General features: G+C 40.7%; 1 protein-coding gene across 3 annotated transcripts; it reads right to left on the bottom strand.

Annotated features, from left to right (window-relative positions):
* Positions 1-275: 275 nt before the first annotated feature.
* On the bottom strand, positions 276-20220 carry mid1 (midline 1). Of its 3 annotated transcripts, none has more exons than XM_075479564.1 (11): positions 19936-20220; positions 12383-13104; positions 10967-11026; positions 6929-7024; positions 6203-6310; positions 3521-3669; positions 3296-3423; positions 2588-2731; positions 1882-2043; positions 1565-1772; positions 276-1434 (listed from the first exon to the last, which is right to left on the bottom strand). In XM_075479564.1, exons 2-11 carry the CDS (start codon positions 13046-13048, stop codon positions 1086-1088), a joined length of 2070 nt encoding a protein of 689 aa, XP_075335679.1. In that variant the 5' UTR covers positions 13049-13104; positions 19936-20220; the 3' UTR covers positions 276-1085. The 3 variants fall into 3 exon arrangements, with proteins under 3 accessions (XP_075335679.1, XP_075335680.1, XP_075335681.1); XM_075479565.1 differs by lacking the exon at positions 19936-20220 and adding an exon at positions 18442-18543; XM_075479566.1 differs by lacking the exon at positions 10967-11026 and having other exon boundaries at positions 19936-20219.
* Between the last annotated feature and the right edge of the window lie 5381 nt (positions 20221-25601).

Genomic DNA, 25601 nt, shown 5'->3' with positions numbered 1-25601 from the left:
GTCATAGCGAATCTTGTCAGAGGTAGTATTTTGGCTCAGTTGTAGGTCAGAGAGGGTCCTGTTCAACAAAAAAAAGAAAAAAAAGTGACACTTCTCTTAATGCTGGTGGTGTTTTCTTTTTCCACCGTGTTGTGAAAACTTGTTCAAGCATGAATGAGAAATCCAAAATAAATGGATGTAAACAACAAGTTTGCATTGTCTGAAATTATCATCTCAGCGAGACTCTTTTGTAGCTATAGCAGCCCACCACAAAGCAAAGAAGGTCACGCAGGTGATCACATGGAGTCACTTTTATTAGATCTCGCCGAAGCAACTGAAATGAAAAAAAAAAAAAAACGAGGCGCAGCTTTCAAACCGCTGTAGTGAGCAGATGATTAATCCCACCTTTCTAAAGCAAAGTGAAACATTTACAGACAATAAATACTTAAAAACTGATGAAATGATTGAGTTCAGTTTAGAAGCTGTGAGTGAAACTGCTCTATCGTTAGTGGATCTACTTAAATGCCGTTTCCTGAAAGCAAGGAACAAGTAAAGAAGTGCTTAATGGCAGAGGTGGCTTAGAAATACAATTCATTGTGACAGCTTTGTCTTATCAAAGTGCTATGACGTAAAAAAAAAAAAAAAAAAGACATTACATTTAATAGTCTATAAACCAATGCTCCACAAACATGTGAGCTAAACAGTCCCTTTGTTACTTGTACTAAAAGGTTTATCACCGTCCTTAAAGGGAGTGGAATAGTCTGTAAAATAAAAAAAAGAAGAAAAAAAGAAACCCTCTTGACCTCACTGGAAAACATTTAAAATTCTGGACAAACTTCTAAAATCACCCAGCAGAGTACTAAACATAATTGTGCAAAGCAAGGAGAAATATTTACAATTGCCTGATTGTAGCTTTTTAAATAATCCCAATGAAATTCAACAAAAGCTTGCTTAAGAATGTAGACCAAGGCTATTGTATCTCATTCGGCTACAGTCTTCTTTTTTTTTCTTTTCCTTTCCACCATCATTTTAAAACGTGGTCATCACAGTTTAGCAGTCTGCTCCTTTTGGATACAAGATGAGAAATTCCAGTCAAGCAAATTCCTTCAGTGGTTGTAGTCCGCCCCCTCTAAGTGATCGGGGATGGGCAGTCCACTGAGGATTGTCAAACATCTGTTCCACACGTTGAACACAGGGCACACGGGCTGAGCGAAGGTGATGTCGAACGTATACAAGTGCTGAGAGCCAACGGCGTCGTAGAAGGACAGAGATCCAGAGTCATAGTCCAACAACACCCCGAGACGCCGCAGGTGTGGCGAAGGCTCGAAAGGAGTCTCCTTACTGTTGTGCCGCACCACCCACGAGTTGTTGCAGCGGGCCAGCACCCAGGAGGCTGAGTTTTTGCCAACCCACTCGTGCTTTGGTGCGGACTTGTAAGCGATCCCCACGGCAAACCTGGAAATGAAAACGAAAGGCGGAAAATAAGACGACAACAACCTATTTCCAACATAGAAAATCTGGAAGCCGTGATAAAAAATAAGCAAAAAGGTTACAGTTACGACATGTAATGTCACATTTATTTTACCATGTGCTCCCGCCTATCAGAGCCTCCCAGTAATGGCGGCCGCTGTCGATGTACACATTTCCTGTGACACCGTAGCTGCTGTTACTGGAGAAGCGGTCTTGACTATGGCTCTTCTTGGACGTTGTCTCGTCCCTCTCTACTGTCAGGTTGTCATGAGACACTTTCAGCTTCCGGTGAGCGGTCTTTGGGTCTAATTTGAATGGCTGACCTTAAAATGGAGCAGAATTCTTTCTTGAAGGTTAGTTTGTAAATTAGATTCACTAAAACATCTCTGATGATTCATAGCTAGAGCAAACCAGTAAACAATGTCGGCATACTGTTGGTTTTGAGTTTCCCTGGTTCACTGCTGCGGTTTCCAGCCTGGTTTATGGCTTTCACGATGAAAACGTACTTGGTGCCACACTGGAGTCCATGCACAGTGTAGTGGTTCTGCTTGATGTTTGGGACGATCATCCAGCTGTCAACAGAGTTACATAAACCTGCAGCGACGACACAAAGATGGTCACTGACAAAGAACGGACAATTCATCACGAACACTGCTAAGTTAGCAGAATCTGTGCGAGTGGTTCAATTTATTGCTGTTATTTTTGACTGATCAAACACAGTCTCATTATCACTCATGCGAGTTTGCATGGAGCACTGAGGCGGAAAAGAAATTTGATTGATTGGGCATGTTGTGACTATTTTAGGGGGATCAATTCAAGCAGCCTGCTTCTCATTTCAAAGCAGAGACAACATCAAACCCTTTGCATGATGTGCATCTGGATGTAAATCCTCTTGACTGGTGTTTTTATGTCCCTTCTGTCACAAAATTACATATTGCTTTGGTAATATTTCTTGTCAGAGCCTGGATATGGATCTGCTCCTGCTGCTGCAACACAATATCATGTTTGGATATTGTAACATAGCCCTCAATTTAAAGGCCCTCACAGGAATCCCTTTCAAATCCTTCAGTGACTCTCAATGTTTTCCAACACAAACATCACACAGCACTCCCGTAAGATAGCTTCATTGCAGACTTACTGACAACATTAGACTGGCTGGTGAAGATGGCGTACTGAAGTTCATATGATACAACAGAGAATTCATCGTCTGATGTCCAGTGAACTGTGATCGCGTCATATGAGGCTGTGCATAGTTCCTCGCGGATTGTTGGTGGATTTGGTGCTGCAAAGGAGAACAAAAGGCTAATGTCGTCCAAAGAGAGCTGAGTGGAATTTAGTCTTCCCACAGCAACATCAACATGACAAACCAAATAAAATATTTTCTAAGGACCAGCGGTGGATAAATAGCGCCATTTATGTGTTTTAGTCTGGCAAGTGTAATTAATATGCTCTCGAGTTCCTCTAGCTATTACTCCTACAAACCCCATGCAGAGTTAAATTCTCGCTGCACAACAGGAGCCACACGTAAACAATCAAACCTGTTTCATTCAGCAGAAAATAAAGCGACTGCAGCCCAGAATAGTGATCGTTTTATTTCTCTGTCACGAACTAACACAGCGAAATATAAACCGCCTGCTTCCATCACAGTTAGTCTTTTAATTGTAGGAATCCATAACTCAGGGACTTTCAGTGCATGCTTTGAATAAAAGACACAAACAAAAATGTATGAATATGAAGTGATAACTCTAAAGTTAGAAATATAAAGAGGAAAACAGTTTAAAAAGAAAAGCAAACGGTCAAATACAAGCTTTGTGCCAACCAACAGAATATTCAGTTTTACACTCACCTGTGAGGTAATCCAAACTTTCTAGCATCTTCTTCTCCCTTGTGAAGTCCAAAGCAAAAGTATCAAAGGTGTCATTCAGGTTAATTTCTGGTAAAAGGATTTGAGATGACGCCGTTGCCATAGACACTCTGTGAAAAAGAATGACAGGCATTAAGGGATTTCAACATTTCTCTCGACTGTATCTCCTGTTTTTGTTGTTCAGGTTGGCCTCCGTGGCTCTCTTACCTCTCACAGATGCTTTTAGCCGTCTGAAGGAAGCGCGTGTGATCAGTCTCCTTGAGGGTTTGGTCAGCCTGAGTGATAAGAGAGGAGGACCTTTCGATGCACTGCTTACAGCTGGCTATCTGTTGCGCTAACTTCCTCAGCCTCACTGCCTGGGCAGAAAATATGATACAGAAAGATGAATATCTTGGTAAATAACCTATCATCTATGAGGAGCAAACCTGCCAGATGTTGGACTGGATTTTTCATGTTGCCAAATTAGAAAATCCTGCAGGGGGAAAAAAAATCAGATTTTTCTGTCATCCTAATCTATACTTGCATTAGAGGTGTACTTGTGAAACATCCTTCATTACACTGTCAGAGGAACCACATCCTCTTAACTGGCTTAGCAGCTGAGAGCAAATTCACAACCTGTCATGAGGCACGAGGTGAGGAAGGAAAGAGTCCTCCTCTGGAGAGGGCCATCAAAGGAAGCAGGGCTGATCTTATTCTCACTGAACATGGCGCGGCTTGCCACCAGCTCTCTAAAGACATCTAACAGGGGAAGAGGGAAGGGAAATAATTCAAAAGGCATAGCGCATTTGCATCAGATTTAGAGAGACAGATGCAGTGCCCCAGAGCAGATTACTGATGGTGAAAACAATAAGAGGGAACACACTGTAGTATACTGTCACAGCGCAAGGAGCCTATAAGCAAGTTTAAACTAGTATAGAGAGCTCTATAAAAACACTGCAATGATTTTCTCTTAAAAACCAAAGGTAACATATTGTTTGTGACTGTTTCATAACCTAACCCATGTTTTTACTGTAACCATGATAAATAAATGCTCTATTTAAACGCAAATCCCAATCTTTTGTCTTACCAAGCAAAGTTGATTTTATGCCGAAACACCAGCCTTAAATGTTCTCGGGTCTACACTGTGACGAAAACAAACTCCAACCTATCCATGACCCCTCTGATGAATTGCAATCGCAGACATCAGCGAGGTTAGGGGACGTGTCCATGGGCCCAAGCACCTCTTTTAGATGTATTCCAGTCTTTTAAGATTTTTCGAAATTTATTACCTCCTTAGACTGTTCAGTCACATTTAAGAGTGGGTTACACAAATCTTTCTGCACATACACAATATGAAAATGCCAAAGGCCAAAATTAACACTAAATTTAGTTATTCCCATGTGCAGAAGACATTGCTGCTGAGCTGTCTGGAATGCCCGGTTTAGAATCTGGGCTTTCCCATCCTAACAAGTCTATATCACCAATTAACATTTATTTGCATGATGCCTGCCTAAAAACTAGTCCGGCTCAAACAAAGAATGAGCAGTAAATCACACAAATTTAATTTTGAACTTGAGGACAGCATGGCCTCCCTGAAAACATCACCATTAGGCAGACTGACTGAAAGTAGAAGAACCCTCACACAGGAAACAGCAAACATGTCTCCAAATAAAGTGTGCTCTGTTTTTGCTTGTGTCATCAAATGAAAATGGTTATATGAGACATGCTAAAATGTAGAGTAAAGGCAGCACGAGTGAAGATGAGTGATGCAGTTTGTGGAGTTAACTATTAATTATTAATTAACTAGCTATAAAAGATTATCTATTTAGACTTTGCTACAATTTTAGTCAGAGTTCTTATACATTTTCTATATCTAAATTCCATACATTGCCAAACTAATTCTACATTTCTTTTCTTTTTTGTGTGTTTGACAAGAGTACAAACAATTTGATGTTTATCAAATGGGTTCAAATCTAAAAGATAACACATATGTTATATTCTGACCATGTATGCTATTATGCTGGCAAATATTTGTCTGACAACAGCAGTCCTGTTGGCTGTACTTCATACAAATCACCATGATACCAATTTTCAGCATTTCATGTGAGCTGCAATGGTAAAACGGTGAGCAACACAGAACAGAAACAATTTTTCTGAGTCCTGTTACCTATTAATAACGTACTGAATAAAAAAATACTACATTTTGCTTTTGTGATGTATTTTTTAGTCTCTTTCACAAGTGATAATTTAAAATTCTGTTGTAAAGAGTTTCATTTCTGTTGGAATTTTTTTTCACTGTATCACAGAGTCTACGTTGAAGGCAACCTTGAAGCTTTAGACAACATCAAACTGATGACTGATTCAACTCTCCCACAGAATTTGCGGGGCTTTGCTAACTGTTGGCTCTAAACAATATGAAAAATCATAAACGGTAGGTAAAAAACTGAATTTTCTTATATATCTGAAAAGTGAGGCTGAAGCAAAAGGGCTTATAAAATGCATTCTTAAATGGTAAATGATCTGTACTATAAAATTCAAGAGGCCAATGACTAAAACACTAAACACTAAAGGCCACAAAGTGGTAGACAAGCCAAGAGGTGAGATCATGGCGTCTATTTCTCCTTGTTTTATTTGTGAATTTTAGAAATGAGAAATTTTCAGCAAAAAAGTCTGGAACTTTTCTTTTTTCCAATACCTTTGAAGACATGGAAACTACTGAAAACAAACAATTTTTTTCCCCTACAGTTTTCAAGACTGTGTATGAACCCTGTACAGCAAACATTAGCCACCTTAAGTTAATCGTCAAACTGCTCAACTCAACCCACAGGTGCTGAGTTGAGCTTGCCCAGGTTTCGGGAGGCAAGGTGAACAAACAAAGGTTACATCGATACAAAAGGTGATAGACAATACCTTTCCTTCCTTTATCTTGGTCGCTATAATTTGTCTTCTCTGCTGTATGATATTAATCAGCAGGTCGCACTCCTCCAGCAGCTTGTTTTCTTGCCGCGATGCATTTACCTGGACAGAACGGAGGTTTAAGATAAGAGACAGAAATTGATAGCGTTTCTACCATTTATTTGTTTGGAATGAATGCTGTGCAGCACGCTTAAATATGTGCAAGTTTGAATTCTTCACAGCATTTATCACGAGTAGCACAATCAATATCAGTCAAACAGAAACAGGCAGGAAACCTAATTAGACGATAATTCTGCTTTCTCGTGTGGGGTGGCACAGAATAACAATCAATTGGCCTTGTTAAGAGTCTCTCTATTTGCTCAAAACACATTTATGATCACAGGCAATTAAAGGTTCTTAAGTGACACTCAAATCTACAAAAACATGATTTATTGCTGACTTTTAACAAACCATATGAGGTAAAAGCTCTTGAAACTTCATAGTGAGGTGAAAAAAACATACCAACCGTATGCCACATGTAAACTACTATTTACAGTCTTCTGAAAAGACTTTTCATTTGCTCTCATATTAACTAAATCACCAGTCCATAGCCTTGTAAAAAAAACTCAATCTGGCAGATACGATAAAATGCTGCTTTCAAACACAACAATTCATCACGGTAATAATTTGCCTCAGTAGCTAATAACATCCACCCCAGAAGAGACAGATTAAAAATCTTACCTCCACACGTTGGCAGGTTTGGATGAGTTTGCCCATCAAGCTTTCCAACTCACTGGTCCTCTTGATTAGATTGCTGAGGTTTGAATCCAAGGCTTGCTGCAAAAACAAAATTGAAAGGGAATATCTAATTACACACTTTCCACTGTCAAACTGCCCAATAAACCTCGGAGAGCTGTCTGAGTAGGTGAATGAGAATATACAGCAAAGACATATCAGGCTCAAATGTAGTGAGTGTATCCTGCAACTGAATCCAACTGTCCACTTTTGGGCTCTGATTAGTATGAAGCTCCCCAGAGTCCTCCCTGCGGTGCGCCAAAGATCCCACCATACTGCCTGCTGAGGCCGTGGAGCTTAGCGGAGCATCTGCCAGCGATTTGGACAACTAAACCCAGGCTGTGTTAATCACTGACTGGGATCAAAGGCTTATGGTTCAAACTTAATCTTTCACTGTAATTGGGTAACATGAGGATGGTTTAATCTGGGGGTGAGAAATGTCCTGCTAGATTGTAAATGCTATTCTTCCAAAACAAAAGTTGGTGCAAACTTAAATCAAAGTATTCTGTATTCAGTATTCAGTTCCAAATGAGTGGGCGACTTCTGCAATTAACATCTAAAAAAATATTTTTATATATATATTTCAAAAAACATGGGACAATCACATTTTTATCACTGTGTTGTATCACAGTGTTTTTTATTTTAAAAACATTCTGGAATAAATAAGCTCGGCCTGAAAAAACACACGGTCTTCATGACTGCATATTTGGATAAAGCACCGAACTTTGTTAATCTATAAAGGTGTTTACTGATTTTGGTACAGAGATTTTCTTCGAGATCTTCAAGAAGGCTTTAATGTTCTGCTTATTAATATAATTTGAAGTTGCGTTTACAACAATAAAAAAAGAAAAAAAGAAAAACTCCCTCCCTGGAAAAAATTGTTTCACCAATGCTAAAAATATCATTTTGAGCATCATGCAAGATTTATTCTGGTCTAATACGAAAACTTTTAACGGTCAAAGATTAGAGCAAAGAGGTAAGAGAAGGCAGGAAAGATTCAAAGCTCGAAGCAAGCAGCAGTGAGACCACTTTCATGTTAGATGTTTCACATTGTGATTTTATAAGGTAAGAGCGTCACCGTATACCAAAATAGCAAAGGTTTTATTGTACTGCTTCCATAAATATGATTTATTCATACTGAAAAGAATGGAATGAAAGCCATTTCAGATGCTGCACTGCAGGTAGAGGTGAGGAGAGTTCAAAATTCAAAAGTGGAGAAAGGAGCATAACATATTAATCAAACTGCCTTCAAATGCAGCCAAATATATGCACTTTAAAGACTTCAGTGTTTCAGCTGTTTATTTATGTCAAGAGACCCACTAATAAAGTCATAAAGAGCAAATGGAAAAGAGAGGAAACATGAACCGCAGCGTGAGTTCATCTCTGCAAACATTTTTGATGTACTCATTTACCCAGTGCTCCTAAAATATAGTTCCTTCAACAACATGAATCTTCCTCACGTGTTTAGACATCTCTCTCTTTAACGGGGTCTCTTTCCTAAAATCATTTAAACCTGATGAGAGGAAAGAATAGCAGCCTTCCTTTCGTGTGGGAATGCTTCCGGTCCCACACCTTTGCATTGGCCAGACGCTCTTCCTTCCTCTCATAGTCCTGAAAGGTCCCTGTCAGGACCAAGAGTTTTATCCTGTTTCAACATTAGACATTTTATCCATTGGCTGCCACTTCATCCTGTGAGTAGCACGGATCCAGTTACACATCTGTCATTTTTGTTGGAGTTTTAAGTTTTATTTCAATCAGAGTGGTTCAGCGGCGCGGTACTCCATGTACACCCTGCTAACTCAGCTCTTCATTTGTCCTGTATTAAATGCTCATTTGGACATGTGGGTTTTTACTTTAAGAATAATTTCATGTACAGTATATACTGTAGACCTGCCACTTATAGGTGAGGTAAATAGCATTGATCTTGTCACAGAATTATGTTGGTTTCTGGCATTCGAGTAGAATTTATTGTGACACATAACAGCCCAACTAAGATTGTAAAAAAATCCACCATCGCAAACACGATTCCCCGACAGCAGCAGACTGCTCCAGCGGGACAATGGACATAACATAAAAATTGCTAAGGAATGGCCACAGAAACACAAGAAATAGCTCTAGAAGTTGACTTCATACTCACAAAATACTAATCTGATCGACTAAACATTTACAAGATGTGCCAGAACAAGCCCGATATAGAGGCAATGACCCACAATCCACAGGACCCTAAGGATTCCCTAACACCATCATCCCACTGTCAGACACTGAATAGCACCCTCCGACATCCTCTGTCCATACCGTGACTTTGTTTGAGCTATTTTGGTTCGACAAGTTGTTAGACGGTTAACGTTGATGCCGTGACTAATCAGTTTCCGATCTTACAAACGCTGCTGTTTGTATTCTTTTTAATGAAAGAAGCATTGTTGCTTTAAAGTAGTGATACTTGGATTCATTGCTATCATTAGACATTTGGGATTCTCAAATTATTTTTCGAAAATACGGTTTTTCTTTCTTTGACGCATAAAAATGTTGATTTGAGAAAAGTCGGCTCACAAGACTCATCAGCGGAAGTGAGGGTTGATTCCAAATCAGTTTTGAATCTTAATGGTTTGGATTGGATTCAAATTAGAGATTGCACCCAAATTACAATCATCGATCACATCGAATGCTTTATGCAACATATCTGCACCCAGTGGATAGCATAATATGCCTTGAATAGTATACTGCAATATTTCTTTTTTCAACATATTGGATGGTGTAGATGCAAAGACGCATATTTGCATCTATTGAAAAGCTTTCGATTAATGTTCGCCAAGTCTACTGACTGTTAGGTTTTCACAGTATGTCAACCAGAATTTATATTTTTGATCAATTTGGAATGTACTGACCATCAACTGACCATCTGACCTTGCAGGATACTTGCATACAGCCAAGGATACAGCCAAGACGCTCATTTCTGATACTAACGTTTGGAAAATTATGACAAAAGGTCATGTGAAAGTATGTAAAAGAAACAAGTATCTGACCGTGAATTTGAAATGCTTTAATCATTCTGGAAAATCGGCTATTCAAATGAGTGTGGCCATGTCACTTTTTATTGGGTTTGCATTTGTTTAGACTTGTTTCTCCCCGTGGTTTAAATGATTTCATTTGAATTATGGGGTATGGCTGTTTCTATAGAAGCTCTGTGACTGACTAGAGAACTGGGTTTTTCCCCTTAATGGCTGCAGTCACTCCTCTGATCTTCAATCGTAATATATTGACAGAAAATAATTACAGATATGGTGCCAAACCAGGGTTTGCGTCACAAAATGCTCAGTTCAAAGGGACTTTCAAAGAAATGTGCAGTACATTGGCTTTAAAAGTATTAGAAAAATGATGGAAGCTAACACAAAGCTTAGCTAAATGCTGCCGGGGTCGTGTCCTGTATGACATAAGAAAAATCTTTTTGTTTTCTTTTGGACTGGAGTTTCCATTTCCACTTTCACCGAAGGCTTCTAACAATGGAAGTGTAACAACGTACAATGGGGGTCAACAGGGTTTAAAGATAAATATGTGAATAAGTGGAATATAACACATAAAAGGACACCAAGCATGTGTATTCTGGACATAAGTAATAAGTTAATCTTTTTCAACGGAGAAAATGTATGATAGTTCAAAAGGCTGCAATAATGTACAAGATGAAGTGGATTCTGTACATTTTTACCTCTTGAACTTCATCTCATTAATCATCTGAAGGATGTTATTCAACTTTAATGCAGACATTAAAGACTAGATGACATAATGAATACACAACAGACTCAAAAGCTAAACACGATAACGGGGGCATTAATAACCACCAAGGACACATCGCCACCCGTCTTTGGAACATTTTTCACTTTAATTTGCCTCATTTTTAAAAGGAAAAAAAAAAAAACTTTCAGGATGTGGCAGATGGATACAACAAACCTGTCCCGATTGCATAGTTAAAGAAATCATGCCCATCACCTGGTCTGCCTCCTGGTGTGAAAGATCACGCCCCACAGAGGGAAAGCGGCCAGGAGATATCTGCCCAACGACAGCATGATCAGACAAGGGAGAGAAGTTAAGACTGGTCCTCTGACCTAACGTCCCAAAATGCTGCAAAAAACTGTTTGCATCCAAATTCCACTGTGACCAAGCATTGTGAAAGAAAGCGATGGGCACAGAGAGGGTTTCGAGTTTTATCTATGATGCAGAAATCCATCCTTTTGTGAGTCATGCATGAAGACTGTGAGCGTTGGTGGAAAGAGAGGGCATACTTTTTTTCATGCAGTCCTTGCCATGCAGTTTATCGGATAAGATTTAGGAAGGACTGGGGCGGATTTTTTCATCCAACAATCTGAAACCATCGTTTACAGTTAACTTACTATCCCTGTGTCAAAGGCTCCACGATAAAGTTCCATAGCACTGCTCCTTTTATATTAGACCATAAAACAGTCTTAAGATAATGCTGAAGCTGTGATAAGATGCCCAGTGAGTGAGCAAAATTTCTTGGGACGGCAGCTCGTTCAAATTTACAATGAAAAGGATGCAGAGAAACCTTTCTACGCGGCTGGCCAACAGCATCATCTTATGTTTTATTGATGTCAGTCTAGCTGTTGAAAGTGAGCAGTTCCACTTTACCTGAAACCGTGAGAGTGGCCTTCAACACATTACAGTCAAGTATATCCGTGCAAAGAAGCAATTTTCTGTAGTTATTTCTTCCCTGCTGTTTATCATAGAAAGCTGATAATGTTTGTAAAGGGCTACTTTGGGTTTACGTAAACATAAGACGAGCAGTACAAATTGATGCCAACAACAAAACTAACATAAAGCAGTATCATCTTATTCCTCTATCAAGATGAGAGTCTTCTTTCTGCTTTTCAGCAGGAATATGCAAAAACTACAAAAGTGCTGATTTTTCATCAAATTTGCAAGAGAAGTGGCTCGTGTCCAAAGCGGGGAAAAAAAGGAACTATTATGGTGGAGATTCACATAACTTCCCTTAAAATCATGAAATTAGGGACTAGCCACGGAGGAAGATAAGCTCTCAAATTGCTCTGCAAGTTTCAACTTGCACTGTAAATTCATGCATTGTATTGTGTATGCTTCTTTAAAGCATTTGTTTCAGATAAAGTGCACATAAAAGGCCATTTATAATTGGGACTGTACACAATTATACGATGCTAAAATCATGCAGCACCAGTGCAAATATTTATCATAAAATGGGAATTTTAAATATTCATCAGCAGCTTGTGTACCTGTTGTACTGAGATACAATGAGCTGAAAAGAGGTTTTTGATAAATGCAGACATTGTACTTGAATTCCATCAGCACAATAGTTGTGGGAATGCTTGCATCATAACTCCTCAAACATTCCTCAAACAATAAATCATTTCTTACCTTGAGTTTGTCATATCGGTCACTGAGGGCTGCTACTTGGTGGTCTCGATGTCGGCCAACGAGCTTGCACAATGCACAGATCAGCTGTTCATCCGTCACACAGTACATGTTGACCTTCTCATCCTCGTGCTCCAGACACATAAGCCCTCGCAGATGAGAGTCCAGCAACGGCTCAATCAGTCGGTGGCCTGTGAAAGGCTTCTTGTTTGGGTGGGTGGCCTTGAGACATTCCTCGCAATACGACACCTCGCAGGTGACGCAGGTCTTCACAGCATCCTGTGGCGGGTCCTGCTCGCAGAACTGACACTGCACCCGGTTGGCAGGAGATGTCATGGCTTTGCTGTCAGGGACGGCTCGCTGCCGGCGAGTCTCGTTAGGAGAGTTAGGTCCGCTTAAAGAGGCTTTCTGGTAGCGGTCGATGATGTTCTGCAGTGTCACGTTGCGTTTGAGTCCCTCTAGGCCCTTCTGGTTGAGGGTGATGACATAGCGACAGGTTGGGCACTGAAAGGCGCTGATGGACTGAATAGGCTCACTGGGGGTGCAGTGGGAGATCAGGATTCGGTGGGCACAGTTGAAACAAAGACTATGAGCACAAGGCAAGAGCAGTGGGTCCTCAAAAAGCTCCAGACAGATTGGGCAGGTCAGCTCTGACTCCAGTGTTTCCATTTTCAGGCAAAACAAAATCGGATTGCCAGCGAAATCCAGGGAAGCTGATCAGCTATCTGAGAAGATGACAAAGAGACAAAATAGAGCCTTATAACAGCAATAAAAGAAGTTCAGCACTGGGGGGTTGTAGACACCCCTTAAATAAGAGTTAGCTTATTAAAAAACATTTTCTGGAGATTAAATAATATAACATGTAATAGCAAGTCTAGTATGTTTATTAGGCTGCAACCTTATAGTCTGTCTAGATTCAGACACGAAGCCAACATAGCCTGAATAAAACAGCCATCATGTGCACTCTGTCTTAATTATCAAATATCTACGATAATAAACACAAAATTATTCATCTCTGTCTTGAGTTTCAATTGATTTCTTTTGCATGCTGAATACAAATCTAAATATTATGTAAATACTGTGGAGAGATATAAATATGAAGCAAACTGTAAAATGAAAGAAGTGAGGAGGTGAACACTAGCGAAAACATGTGTTTGCATATAATGCATAAACTTAAACTGGGTCTATTTGGCTGAACTTAAAGAATGCAGCGGTGGCTCATTTTAATTTGGCACAGAAACAGTCTGCATGTGTTCTTTTCTATACTGTAGTCTGCAGGCGAGCCAGCCGGTGAGGACTGACAACTCAGCCAAGCAGAAGTCTATTGGCCTGCTTGCTGATGGCTGGGGCTCTACACCATCACAGACACTAAGCCTTTGTTCCCGGCCAGTCAGACACCCCAGCTGCGAGTGGACACACTGTGCTCACAGCGTCTCTCTATGTGAACCCTCTACCTCCACTCATTATGTGTGAAGAGGGCAAAAGCTCATTATCAGGACAGTCGGGCACAAGCAGCCTTTTGAAGTTGCAAAGATACAGCAATTACCCCTGAGCAAAAGACCTGGGTTTGTTCTTCCCGTTCTATTCAAATCTTCAGACTTTCGGCTACCCCGCTGTACTGTATAAGACAAGAAGCAATTGTTGCACTTGTCTCCTGTGACTGGGATGCATCTGTGGGCCTTTGTTTCTGTGGTATTTTGTTCGTCTACACACAAAGCGACAAATGCAGGTGCCTGGGAATTGCTTTTGTGGATAAAACATGATCTCTTCACCATCACTCTTGAACAAAACGTGTAAAACATAAAGCCTTTCATCAGAAATATTGTTTGAAAGTTGACATTCTAATCTCTCGAAATATTCAAATACTATTAATCTCAAATGATTTCAAACTCAACAACATTACATCATATGAGCAAAACTGCAACCTATAGCCTTTGCAGATCTTGTCAAACTGGTAATGGCTACTGGTTCAAGCAGACTGTCCTAAATACAAAAGTGAATAAAGCTTTGTGTAATAAACACAATGCAAAGAGGCTAATCCTCTGATGTCATCACCTACAGTATAAAATACCCTGAACTTACAAAAAGCTTGTAAAATAACACTGTGGCAAAGAGCCACTACAAACAGTTACAGCCCCAAGTACATTACACACTCCTGAAAGCTCTCCCATTCATACATAGTTTACTTTACCCACCGATGGATTTCGCCCCACTTTGCACTGCCGAGACATTTTTGCTGAAGAAAAACTTCTGATCTGAATCATAAAAATGTGTTTATAATGAATGCATCAGTCAGAAAACCCATCATGCTGTAGAGATATGCATCCAGATGTCACAAGTCTGCGCGACCCCAGTAATCCTGCAGCAGAGCTGTCATTAAGCAAGAGATTGAGCAAGAGGTAGCAAGCACAACAGGAAAAGTTGCCCGACAATTCCAGGAAAGCCAGCTCCACCTACAGCAGGAGCTCTGGCCAGTACTGGAAGAAGAGGGAGAGCAGACAACAGTGTGGAGCAGAGAGGGAGTTCAAATCAGCAAACAAGCGGAGGGACGGGATCATGCAGAGCCCACGTCCTCACAGGCAGGTCAGTGTCCAACCAGCCCTGCCCATTCAGAAACTCAAAGCATTAGGATCAGTTTCAGGCTTCCTTGTGTAACTGTCCCACTGCTTTAAGCAGCACAATGCCGTGGACTGGAACTTTTCTTGGCATTCCCAACAGGGAGTTTGAAAACTGAAAACACAATCACAGATGAGAGAGCAGCAAGACACAGGAAGGACAGAGGTCTGAGAGTCCCCCACCATCCAACCGACAAGGTGATGTGGAATCATTGTGCAATCCCTTTGAACGTTTCTGATTTATGACAAGGAACGATTCAAAACCATATGTCTTTACAGACTGTAAAACAACTGTACAGTCCCTCAGGAAAACTAGAAAGACACTTAACATCCGCTGTAAGACTACAAATGAAGCCAAACGTGATAAACCATCGTCTGCGAAATCCACATCTGTCCCAGCCAGCCCAGATGTAGGAATCACTGTGGTACCATCTGCTAAGCATGTGCCTCTATTTCCAGACAAACCCCTGTTGAGCTCCGTTTTGATTCTCCTGTCATTCAAAGGAGTCTCCAGAGTGACTATCTGCACTCAGGTACAGATAGACACTGTAAAAACTGAACTAAAGTTCAGACAAATATGGGTGTGCAAGCTACAATTCATGGGAAGTACACATGGAAATGTGACTGGTTCCCCCTGAGTGCTTTCTAGACTCTCCAACTGGAAAATATTCTCTTACACAAGATTAGTGAGGGAACTTATCGGTTAAATCTTTTAGGAAACCCAAAAGAAATGGAGAATATGATGATGATGTTAAAATAGTCCTGCTTCTTAATCTCTTTAGGCAAGGGAGTTTATGCAGCCATTTTATGAGGAGGGAAGCAGTCTTCCCTTGGTTGCAAAGTCACATGCAAAATTTTACCTTCAGGGCACTGTGATTTTGTATAGATGAAGCCTGATTATCATGTTAGGCCATATGGCGAACCCAAACCAACTGGAGCCAATCAGTATTTATACAATGTATTGATATGCTGTTGCTTTAAAACTTTCCTTGTGTTAATGAGCACAGAAATCCATACATAATTGATCTTAACCACAACAATCAGATAAGCTTGAGAGCATCAAAGGAAACTGCATAGGCTGTATCACAGTACTAACACCCAGAATCACATGTAAAATCTTAAAACAGACCACAAAGCCATCACTATATCTGTGCATAACTTTCACAAGAATGTTTCTTCAACTGTTTCCATTCCCTCTTTTTATGCAAAACTTGCACTGACATTTAATTGCATTTATCGGCTTAAAAGTTTCAAGTCTGAGGTAAAATTCAAGGTGCTTAATGCTGAGTATTAGCAGATAAATGTGGGATGCAAGCACTTAACTGTGATTCATTCTCAAAAGACGAACCCGGGCAGTAAATTAACATTTAGAGTTTTATTTGATTAGGAAAGTAATAGGTCATTTAGAGATTAAACAATTACGGAATCACAGATATGAAGGCAATTTCCTGTTCAAGCACTCTCTAATCCTTTCGGTTATGGTCTTTTATAACCCTTAATGATAGCTCTGAACCATGTAGCCTATTCAGAGTCTGAAAGAGTGCGATTGTTCTTTGTCTTCTTTCCTGGGGCTGACACCTAACATATTTATCTGTAATCCTGTCTTCACAGCGTAGCTGTGACCAATGTGTGGCCAGTTGCAGCTCCCCGCGTAGCAGCCAGCTCAGCAGCGGCCCACTCAGGCCTAATGTGATTTACAGCTGCGGCGGCACAAGCCAGCTGATTACACTGACAAATCTACCTGATCTGCAGTTGTACACATTACACAGATTAGCCTAATGGAGCCTGGCCCTGACTAACAGCCACCGATGCTGTTGTATAAATTGTTTTAGAAGACATGTTAATTACTAAACTAAACATCTTGGCAACTTAATCTAAAACACATATGTCAAACACGATGGCATAAACGGAATGATAGCAATGGCCATAGTTTTTTTTTTTTTTTTTTTGCTGGGACAATAAAAGCTTTGGCTCGATGGTCCCTCTGGAGAAAAGGGGGGTGGTTGAAAAACTATCTCTAATTGGAACGTAAACCGCTCATAATGTGCGTAATACAACATTTTTCATGGAAGCAGAGGTCTAGTGGGCAGTAACGAGTTCTTTCCCCCAGTATTTGCTCTACAGGCTTTTTGTCTGTACTGTACCACACGGGTCATCCTGGTCAGCATCAGAAGTTGCACTGAACTCTCATTTCCTCTCCGCGGCTTGGCAGGTGGCATCAGCGGGGAAAACACCGTATCCTTTCCACAACCACAGGAACTTCGCAGAATGTGACTTTCCAAGCAAGCAATCATAACCTGCTCCCCACAGGTCCAGATGGAGGAAATGTATCGCTGAGCACCAAAATATATATTAAAAATATATATATATATCGATGTAAGCTTTATATTAGAACACCAAATGTCAAAACTTGCCCTTGTTTATCCATCGTCGTTGTCCAAGTAATTAGCAGACGTCATACACTGAGAATACTTCACTGCTGCAGAAAACACTCAAAGAGCGACATCGTGCGGCCGATCAGTTTAAGAGCATAGTGCAAGTTTCTCTGCACGAATTCAGAAACATACCAAGAAAATGTCAAAGGGACATGCTGCCACTGATTCGATTACAGTCATTCCAAAGGTGATGCAGATTTGATTTAACCAATCATAAAAAAAAGGTTTGGTTCAAATCCATCCATTTTCTATACCCGCTTTATCCAAAAGGTGCCAACCACCACACCACCGTGCAGCGTTTGGTTCAAATATTTCCCCAAAAATGTTACTCATCCAATGCAGAGATTCACTCAGTGCTGTGAAGACCTCCACATGTGTTGCCACGGTGACAGTTTGTTATCTGTTAGTCACACTAGTGATCAGGAGCTGTGCTGTGGATAGGAGATGTCTGACATTCCTCCTCGCAAGGACATGTTACTTATTAAGAAGGGCAACCACAGGGGGGTTTGTCTTCCTTGGTGCTTTAGAGGAGCGCCTAGAGTCTGACTAATGATGAATGAAAAACTATTATTGATCAAGAAAAGATAGAAGACAAGTTCACTGTAACTGTATGTTAGAAAATAAGGTTTAGAATTAAACTACAAGCATTAAGCTAACATTTTCTTTTCAAGACAACACCTGGAGGAGTACGCATTTTAGAAAATGTTACAAAGAATACGCTTAATGAGTGCTTTGACACAGGAAATCTACTTTGTCTACACCCACTCTTTCTGGCGCTGTTTAATTACAACCCCCCCCCTCTGTCTTCTCACTGAGTCATCTTATCCCCTAAGTATTATCCCTGGTTCAAAACATGAAGAAAAAAGAAAAAAACACAGCCAAACAAACCCAGGCACTCAAACAGATCCCTGCCTGGAGGCTTGGAAACGCATGACTCACTGTTTTAGTAGAAAAACACAGATGCACAGTAACATGAAATACAGACTGAGTTTAGAGTGACCCTCTAACTTACCTGCCTCATGATTCTAGCCATAAACAAGCAGGAAAATGAAAGAGCCACCTTTAAAGTCAGTCAGTGTTGATATTTAGGCTCTGAAAAGCTGATCCAGTGCAATGGGTCTGAACTCAAAGCAAAGCGACTTGTCTCTTTAACTCTCTCTGAGTTTCTGAGCCTCTAAGCCGCTCCTCTAAGCCCACAGGAGGATCAAAACTTCCCACCTTTTTCTTTGCTCAAACTCAGAACTATCCCATCTCGATGGAGTGGGATGCAAATCGTTCTATAAGCCAATCATATGAAAGGGGCTGGACTTTTTCTGGTTTAGTGTATCACTCAGGGCTATCAGAGCATTGCACGCTGCCACAATTCTCAACAAAGCTTTGTTGTCAAGCTCAAATAGACGCGTGGAATGGAACACCACGAAACCTGCATTTAGTCAAAATTTGACCTGGCTTCTCATTGTTCTCACCAAACTTAGTCACTGTTATTGAAGTTGGAAAAGTTTTTCATGCCTAAGGCAAGATTCGGTAAAGCCAAATCAAATATGGGAGTCAATTATAATTATACTATCCGGAGAGCGATGCTCTGTCAGTTGCCCAATGCAAATTCCATCCTGGCTAAACTGAGGTGTATTAATGTGCTGTCAGTTGTTTTTATTTCTCTAAGCAATCACAAGTCTTTGCTTCTCGACGTGGACACATTCACTGAAACAGAAACGTACAGGAAAATACTGAGGTTGCGACAGCTGCCTCATAAAGTGTTGAAAGTTGTTTCAGATTGCTGGCATCTTCTCACCAGTTCTCAGCTGCATGGAAAATGCTCCCAAAGCTAAGCATGTGCAGGCTGACACGGATACCGAGAAGCTGATCACATGAAGTTTGATCAGTTTCTCAGCTCGCTTTTAAACCATTAGGTTTGAGAGGGACATTACCTGAAATGACCTTGTCAGCAGCATCAGGTATGAGGTTTTTAAAATGCTATCTGTGTGCAAGTCAAATGTTTATACAAAGGGGTAAAACCACAAAGCATAAGGCATGAATTCATTTGGATTAAGCCAAAGCCCCTGCCAGGAGTCCTTGTGTTTCAGTTTAGCCTGCAGCGTTCAAAGAAGTATGAGAAGTAATGTGAGAGGAAGTAAGGCAACTCAGATTCCTGGGTACACGACAGCAAATTTTGACATAAACGTGCTACTATCTTGCAGGAGAACCAATGCAAATCCAGCAGTTGGGTCAGCATAATGTGCAGCATGGAAGCATAAGCAACAGAGCGTGAAAGTATTGTGTTGCTGAGAAAATTCACGGGAATGGAAGCAGCATCACCACGTTATTTGTTTACATCCATTCCCCTGTCCAAGAAAACATTTGCTACATATCAAACAGTATGAAAAAGTATGCAGAATCCTGTGAAGCGTGTATAATTTAGCCCACTAATTCTGTCCAAAAGCTTGAATATAAGGTCTAAAAGAGACTTTCAGGGGACTTCTCAAGTGTCACCCAGAGTGTACCTTACCTCACAGTCTGTTTGTCAGTCAACCAGACAGTCCTCAGTCAGGGTGACACTTCAAAACAGAAAGAAAACCCATGAAGAGAGTTTTCTAAAAATGCCAGCTTTCCTCAGATGCCTCCCATTACCTCTTACTTTCTGTCAGGGTTCTTCTGCTTCATCTGCCTCGCTGCTATCTCTGAAATTTTCCTAGCACAGCCTACTCTTCTCTAATCCCTTCTAAAGGAAGCCGAAACTGCTCCAAATGGTTCAACCAGGCGCCGACTTCTCAGGCTTTTCCCCCTTTGTTTCATTTTTTTGGCTGGGATCATTAACTTAGTCCCATGAGAACATGAAGAAGTAAATAACCCCCCTCCTTCTTATGGGAGGCTGTCAATCACATGTGACGATGAGGTGGTGAGGGGCTGCTTTTAGCCACCAAGGAAACACTCCTGATTGGTCACCAGGGAACAGAGGTGCCCCGCGTGACAAATGGGAGTTGGATGGATGGGATTGTAGAGAAGCTCCGCTAAGGTTACATGCACATTTATAATAGACTTTTCTACAGCTTACTCATTTACATGTCATTTAAAAGAAAGCCACAGAAATGAGGGATTAATCAGACATGACAGCAAATGCCTATTTCATGCAGCTGGATTTAGGGAAATGCAATTCATGTTGTAAACGGGCAACAGGCTAAACGTTGGGGTCAACCTGAATATTCTCAAGATCTTTAAATGAATCTTTGGTCCAGTCTGGACACTCAGGGGGGCAGCGAGGGAAGCATAAAGCTTCCGTTGCCATGGCAGTGTGGCAAGAGCAATGATGCATCCTGGGTCTTGAGCCAAATGCCACTCTAATCTTTTCACTGGCAAACCTTCGGCTCTCTCTTCACAGCTTGTTTGTTTCTCAGTCAAGCCTACTGCTGTCTGTCACTACCCACTTCCTTCCAACATCCCATGCCAAAGTGAAGTTGACTGCATTTTGTAAGGAAACAGAATGTGTAAAGACACTGTGAGCCAGACAACAATACCTGAGAGAGGTCACTCTCCTCCCGTGACCACAGCTAAACTCTTTAACTGAGAGGCAATGTGAAACAATGAGCAAATTAAGCACGACTTCTAGAGTGGCTCCCATGCTTTGGCCCATTTTGCACACATTAACAGCATGCTAATGGATTTGTAAACACCAAATCAATTTTCTATGTAAAACATACAGAAAGCAAAGCTGAATTAGTCTTACATCAGTTCCTAAATGTACACCACCTCTCTGGTATTTACAGCAGCAAGGTAATCAAAAAAGGAGTTGTTATTGCCCTGCCCGAGGCAATACAACCCGTCTATAAATTGCCTTTGATAAAGATTACTTTAGTTCTTGCTTTCACACCGAGATTCATTTCAGTGCAATACGAAGCAATAAAACTCGAGGCATTTACATGGATTTTAGAGTCACTCTGACATTTGATGCCAGCGAAAATGGTATGCTGCTCTCGGGTCAATCCAAAGTCACGCCCTTCTCTGAACTGCAATAAACATCAAATGGAAAAAATGTCTGTTTCTGTTTTTATCATTCCATAAAAGAAAACTTGTCTGGGTTGTGGTTTTAGCAACAGTACCCAACTCGCCCACTGGAAACTGAACATAATCCTCGATCCAGTCTGACACACAAATCCTCTGTGGCTTTCTCTCCAAAAATTGATCAAGCATGTTTGTTTTTGTGTATTTCTGTTACTTAGTAGCTCAGCTCCCAAGGACAAGAAAAAACATTTTACCTCAATTATGTCGTGATGAAAAAGAACAATTCAGCGAATTGCTAAAATTGCTCCCCAACCCTGTAGCATTGTTGAAAACAATCATGGTTATGTAGGATTTGTTTAAGACATATATTTCTTGTGTAATCTTAGTAAGATTGCCACCAGAAAACACATTAAAATATACTGTAAATTAATTCCCTTATCAATAATTAACAGCAATGTCGAAACAATTATTCAAAATAAATGAATATTCATCCCCATTAAACAAGGCCGTTTGCTGCCTGAGGCAGTTTCTCTGAATGTTGGCTGGTACATCAAGCTGCATTAATTGGAAAAAGACCTGCAAAGGGCCAGAAATGCCCTCCTGAAAAGGCAGATAAGAAGTTGAAACAAAATAGGTTATGAAATGTAATGTTACATAAACTTTGATTGCTGAAAAAGTAAACAAGAAATCTCCCAGGAAGAAGCAGAGATTTGTCTACTTTATCATCATTGTGACTCATGGTTATATTTAACCTTGGTGTTTAGCTACTTTCTAAGGTGCAAACTTGTCTTACTAAACAAAGACATCTTAGAATATGCATGTTAACATACTTGATACATGAACTAAATCATATCATAGAGTAGACACCTATAAGGCTACTGGGTTAGCAGGACAAACTGCACAAGGCTAAAAGCAACCGAACAACAACTGGAACTGCATCTTTCTTGTTTATTCTGGAGCCAAAGAAATAAGAAGTAAAACTGACTTACAGTACATGCTACAGTCCAGAGTGATCTTCTAAAACACAGGTGTAAAATGCAACTCCCATTGACAGCTCGGCTCTCTATTTCAGTAGCACATGGGTGAGAGAACAAACAAAACCCACAGTAGCATCCCGACTGGTCTCTTTCCACACACCCTCCCTCATTGCTAAAGCTCCCACCCAACCCCAGCCCCAGCCGTATGCTCATGCAAGCATAAATCATGTCCAGGAAGCGTCACTTCCACTGGGCCATTTCACGGATACTGTCTCCATTAATGCTTGGGCCTATCATCCTCCCCCTTCAGGGGTTGAGCAGTTGCCCCTGACTGCCCACCCTCTCAGCAATGAGACAAAGAGGTAACAAATGGAGAGACAATGGGGGTGGTCGCATAAACCTTGGGGGACACATTTTGATGAGTTTCTAAGTACAGAGGCAGGAATCGAACAGATGGGACCAGTCTCCAGGGCTATGCTGCGTCGCTGCATTTAATACGCAGCTATACATCCTCACAATAAACGTTGTATTCCTCTGCTCGCTAAATGACACTCAGCAGATCATAGATCACGCACAAGTGAAGGGCAACACAAAACAGAATATGTTTACAATATTATGTTTGCCGTCGAGCCCCGAGAAATGACAGTAATTAAAGTCTGAAAGTACATGCCTAATTGAGTTAGCATGTGTTTTGGCATCAAGATAGTCTTTTTCATTGCAAACAGCGATCTAAGCGGCAATAATTATTTTCCTAACTAGGACAGTGCAGAGCACTCCTCCTTTTGCCAATAAACAATAAGTTGAAGGCAAAGGCTGCCCTCATCCTGGCAAAAGTTCAAGATTTTAATTGCTATCATTTTTCGAGGCATCGTGCCCATAAAAAAGTGACTCACGATCAATCCAAACATCACATCACCCAAACGGTGGGACACGTTACAACAAAGCCAATTAACACTGACTGCAGTTTATCTTCTCCCTTCAAGAGAAGTCTTATTTAATGCAGGTAAAGAAGGCATATCCAGCCTTCTCTGTATATCACATCGTGAAGCCAATGTCTAGATGCATTTAGCATGGTTTATGATTAGCTGGCAGAACATATAGGATTGTTATGGGCATTGACCTGAAACTGATTTGCTTCCTGTGGTATTAATGTGTTCACAGTTATGGCATCAGCAGAATCAGCTGTCTACCTTGTTGTCCTCTCTTCCATCTCTTAATATATAAAGCTTACATGTACTTTTATCTTAAATGGTTGGACTGGAATTTGTTTAAAATACTGGTATAAATTCAAGAGCACTGCATGGTTTTCTTCAAGAGCTTTGCTTCAAAGACGCCGTTAATGTTTAATGTGCCTTATTCGGTTCATACAGAATATGGTTCAATGGTCATTTTCAATTTGCTCTCATGAGATCACTTCCGTGAAATTACAATATGAGAATCATGACAGAAGATGAAAAGAAAAAAAATCAAGGCCAAAAGAAACATTCATGTATCATTCACTAAGAAAGCCAGTTATACTTTGTGGCTGAAAGCAGCTCAGTGAAACACTGTACCGTCTGCTGCTTTCTCACAGAAACAAATATATGTGAAGGGGTTTTGGAAAACTAAGGTCATATGTTATGTTTAGTCCCTGCCACAGCCCCATCACAGAGAAGACTTGGCTTTTGTTTTTTTCATTTTAAAAAAGGGGAAAAAAGATGTGTCCTTTTGAAAGGGTGCGGTGAAAGGCTGCTACATTCTTCACTACTTCGGGGAGTCTGTAATTGCTTCCAGCTTCTGTGGGATCTAATGTAGAGAACTATTGTCACAGCTTCATCAGGAATCTACCACCAACTCTGAGCTTATCTTATCAGAGATGATGCTGGTGTAGCACTCAACCACTCAGCCTCATGTGGTAGTACATCCCAAAACCCAACCTCAAACAAACAGCAGCAGCTATTAAACAGGCAGATATAAAGTTTCTTTCTCAACTCTCCTAAAAAGAGGCTTAAGATGGTGTTGTGCCTCACTTTTCGGTTACACACTAAATCACAGTGCTCAGCTAAAGTCTATACTCCCAAGATTTTGCTGGAGGAGGTGTAAACATCTGTTGTGGTGTACTGTGTCAAAAGAGACTGTTAGAGCCAAAGGCGGAAGCCCAGCTGTTGGGATATGGGTCAGCTGAATGTGGGTTCATGCATGTTTTCTTTATAAGACTATCTGCTTAGGTTGAGGCATTATTGACACTGTCATTGGCACAATAAGCACTACTGATGATCATCTCAAGATTTTTGAAGCACATAGACATTAAAGGCCCGTCGTTGCTGTTACAGCTCTCCTTAAAGTTAAAAAACTAAAGCCATTGCCTTTTCTGCTTCCTCTGTGAATATTGGCTCACTGTGTCGATACTAAATATCCTCACTTACTCTCCATCAACAAGTCAACAAGGCATTCCTTCAAGACAGCGTAGGGCGCATTCCTCAGTTTTGGCGGGTATAGCACATTCTCTGGAGTTTAACAGAGACAAAAAAAATTGCAGCGGTATCGCTGACAAACTAATGCTCAGCTGCAGAGTGTACCCATGATTTCACAAAATGTTACATTGATTAATTTCCTATATATTTCCTCTTACCATAAGCATAACTTGAACTTGATTTACCCTAACCCTTCACTTTAGATAATGGGGACTGGTCCTTTGTCCATATTAAAGATAAATCCCCATAAAGTGACTGTGCACATGCACTTACAGCCCCCAATTTCCTCACAAGACCCCGTTTCCACACACAGCTATTGGCTCTGACAATGAGATCGACCTGTTAAAAGCTCTTGCCCTGTCACAACAGTACGACCCAGAGAACTCACAGCTGCTAGTGGAGCTGGCACTGCTGATTCTGGTTTGCAGTGGACTCTGGTTTGTTTATTATTTGGAATGAAGATTGAAGAACCAGAGCCATGTAATGACATCAAGAGTGAGTTTTAGATAACAAATCCAAATCACCAGACATCCAAAGCACTGAGATGTAATAATCCGTTTAAACTGTCTTCTCTGACCAGTTCATAATTCTGCAAAAAGGATAGAAAGATTAATGCTGGTTGCTTCGGGCATTAAAGAATAGTATCAAAGAACAAAAGTTTGATTCGGTCTTCTAAAAGTGAAGCAAGGAGGGTGTTCAGAGAAATAGCACATCCAGATGCTTGTATGAAGGAAAGAACAGAAAAC

The sequence above is a fragment of the Odontesthes bonariensis genome, chromosome 12 (genome assembly GCF_027942865.1).
Source record: "Odontesthes bonariensis isolate fOdoBon6 chromosome 12, fOdoBon6.hap1, whole genome shotgun sequence".
NCBI classification, from domain to species: domain Eukaryota; kingdom Metazoa; phylum Chordata; class Actinopteri; order Atheriniformes; family Atherinopsidae; genus Odontesthes; species Odontesthes bonariensis.
The sequence above is the reverse complement of the archived record's forward strand: the minus strand, read 5'-3'. Positions and strand labels throughout refer to the sequence as shown.

Excerpts from the sequence above, each read along its gene's own strand:
- mid1 (XM_075479564.1), bottom strand. The coding sequence starts at position 13,048 with ATGGAAACACTGGAGTCAGAGCTGACCTGCCCAATCTGTCTGGAGCTT. Across the intron at positions 6,311-6,928 it reads AAACCTGCCAACGTGTGGAG|GTAAATGCATCGCGGCAAGA; the intron begins GTAAGATTTTTA and ends CGTTCTGTCCAG. Across the intron at positions 2,732-3,295 it reads AAGTTTGGATTACCTCACAG|CACCAAATCCACCAACAATC; the intron begins GTGAGTGTAAAA and ends TCTCCTTTGCAG.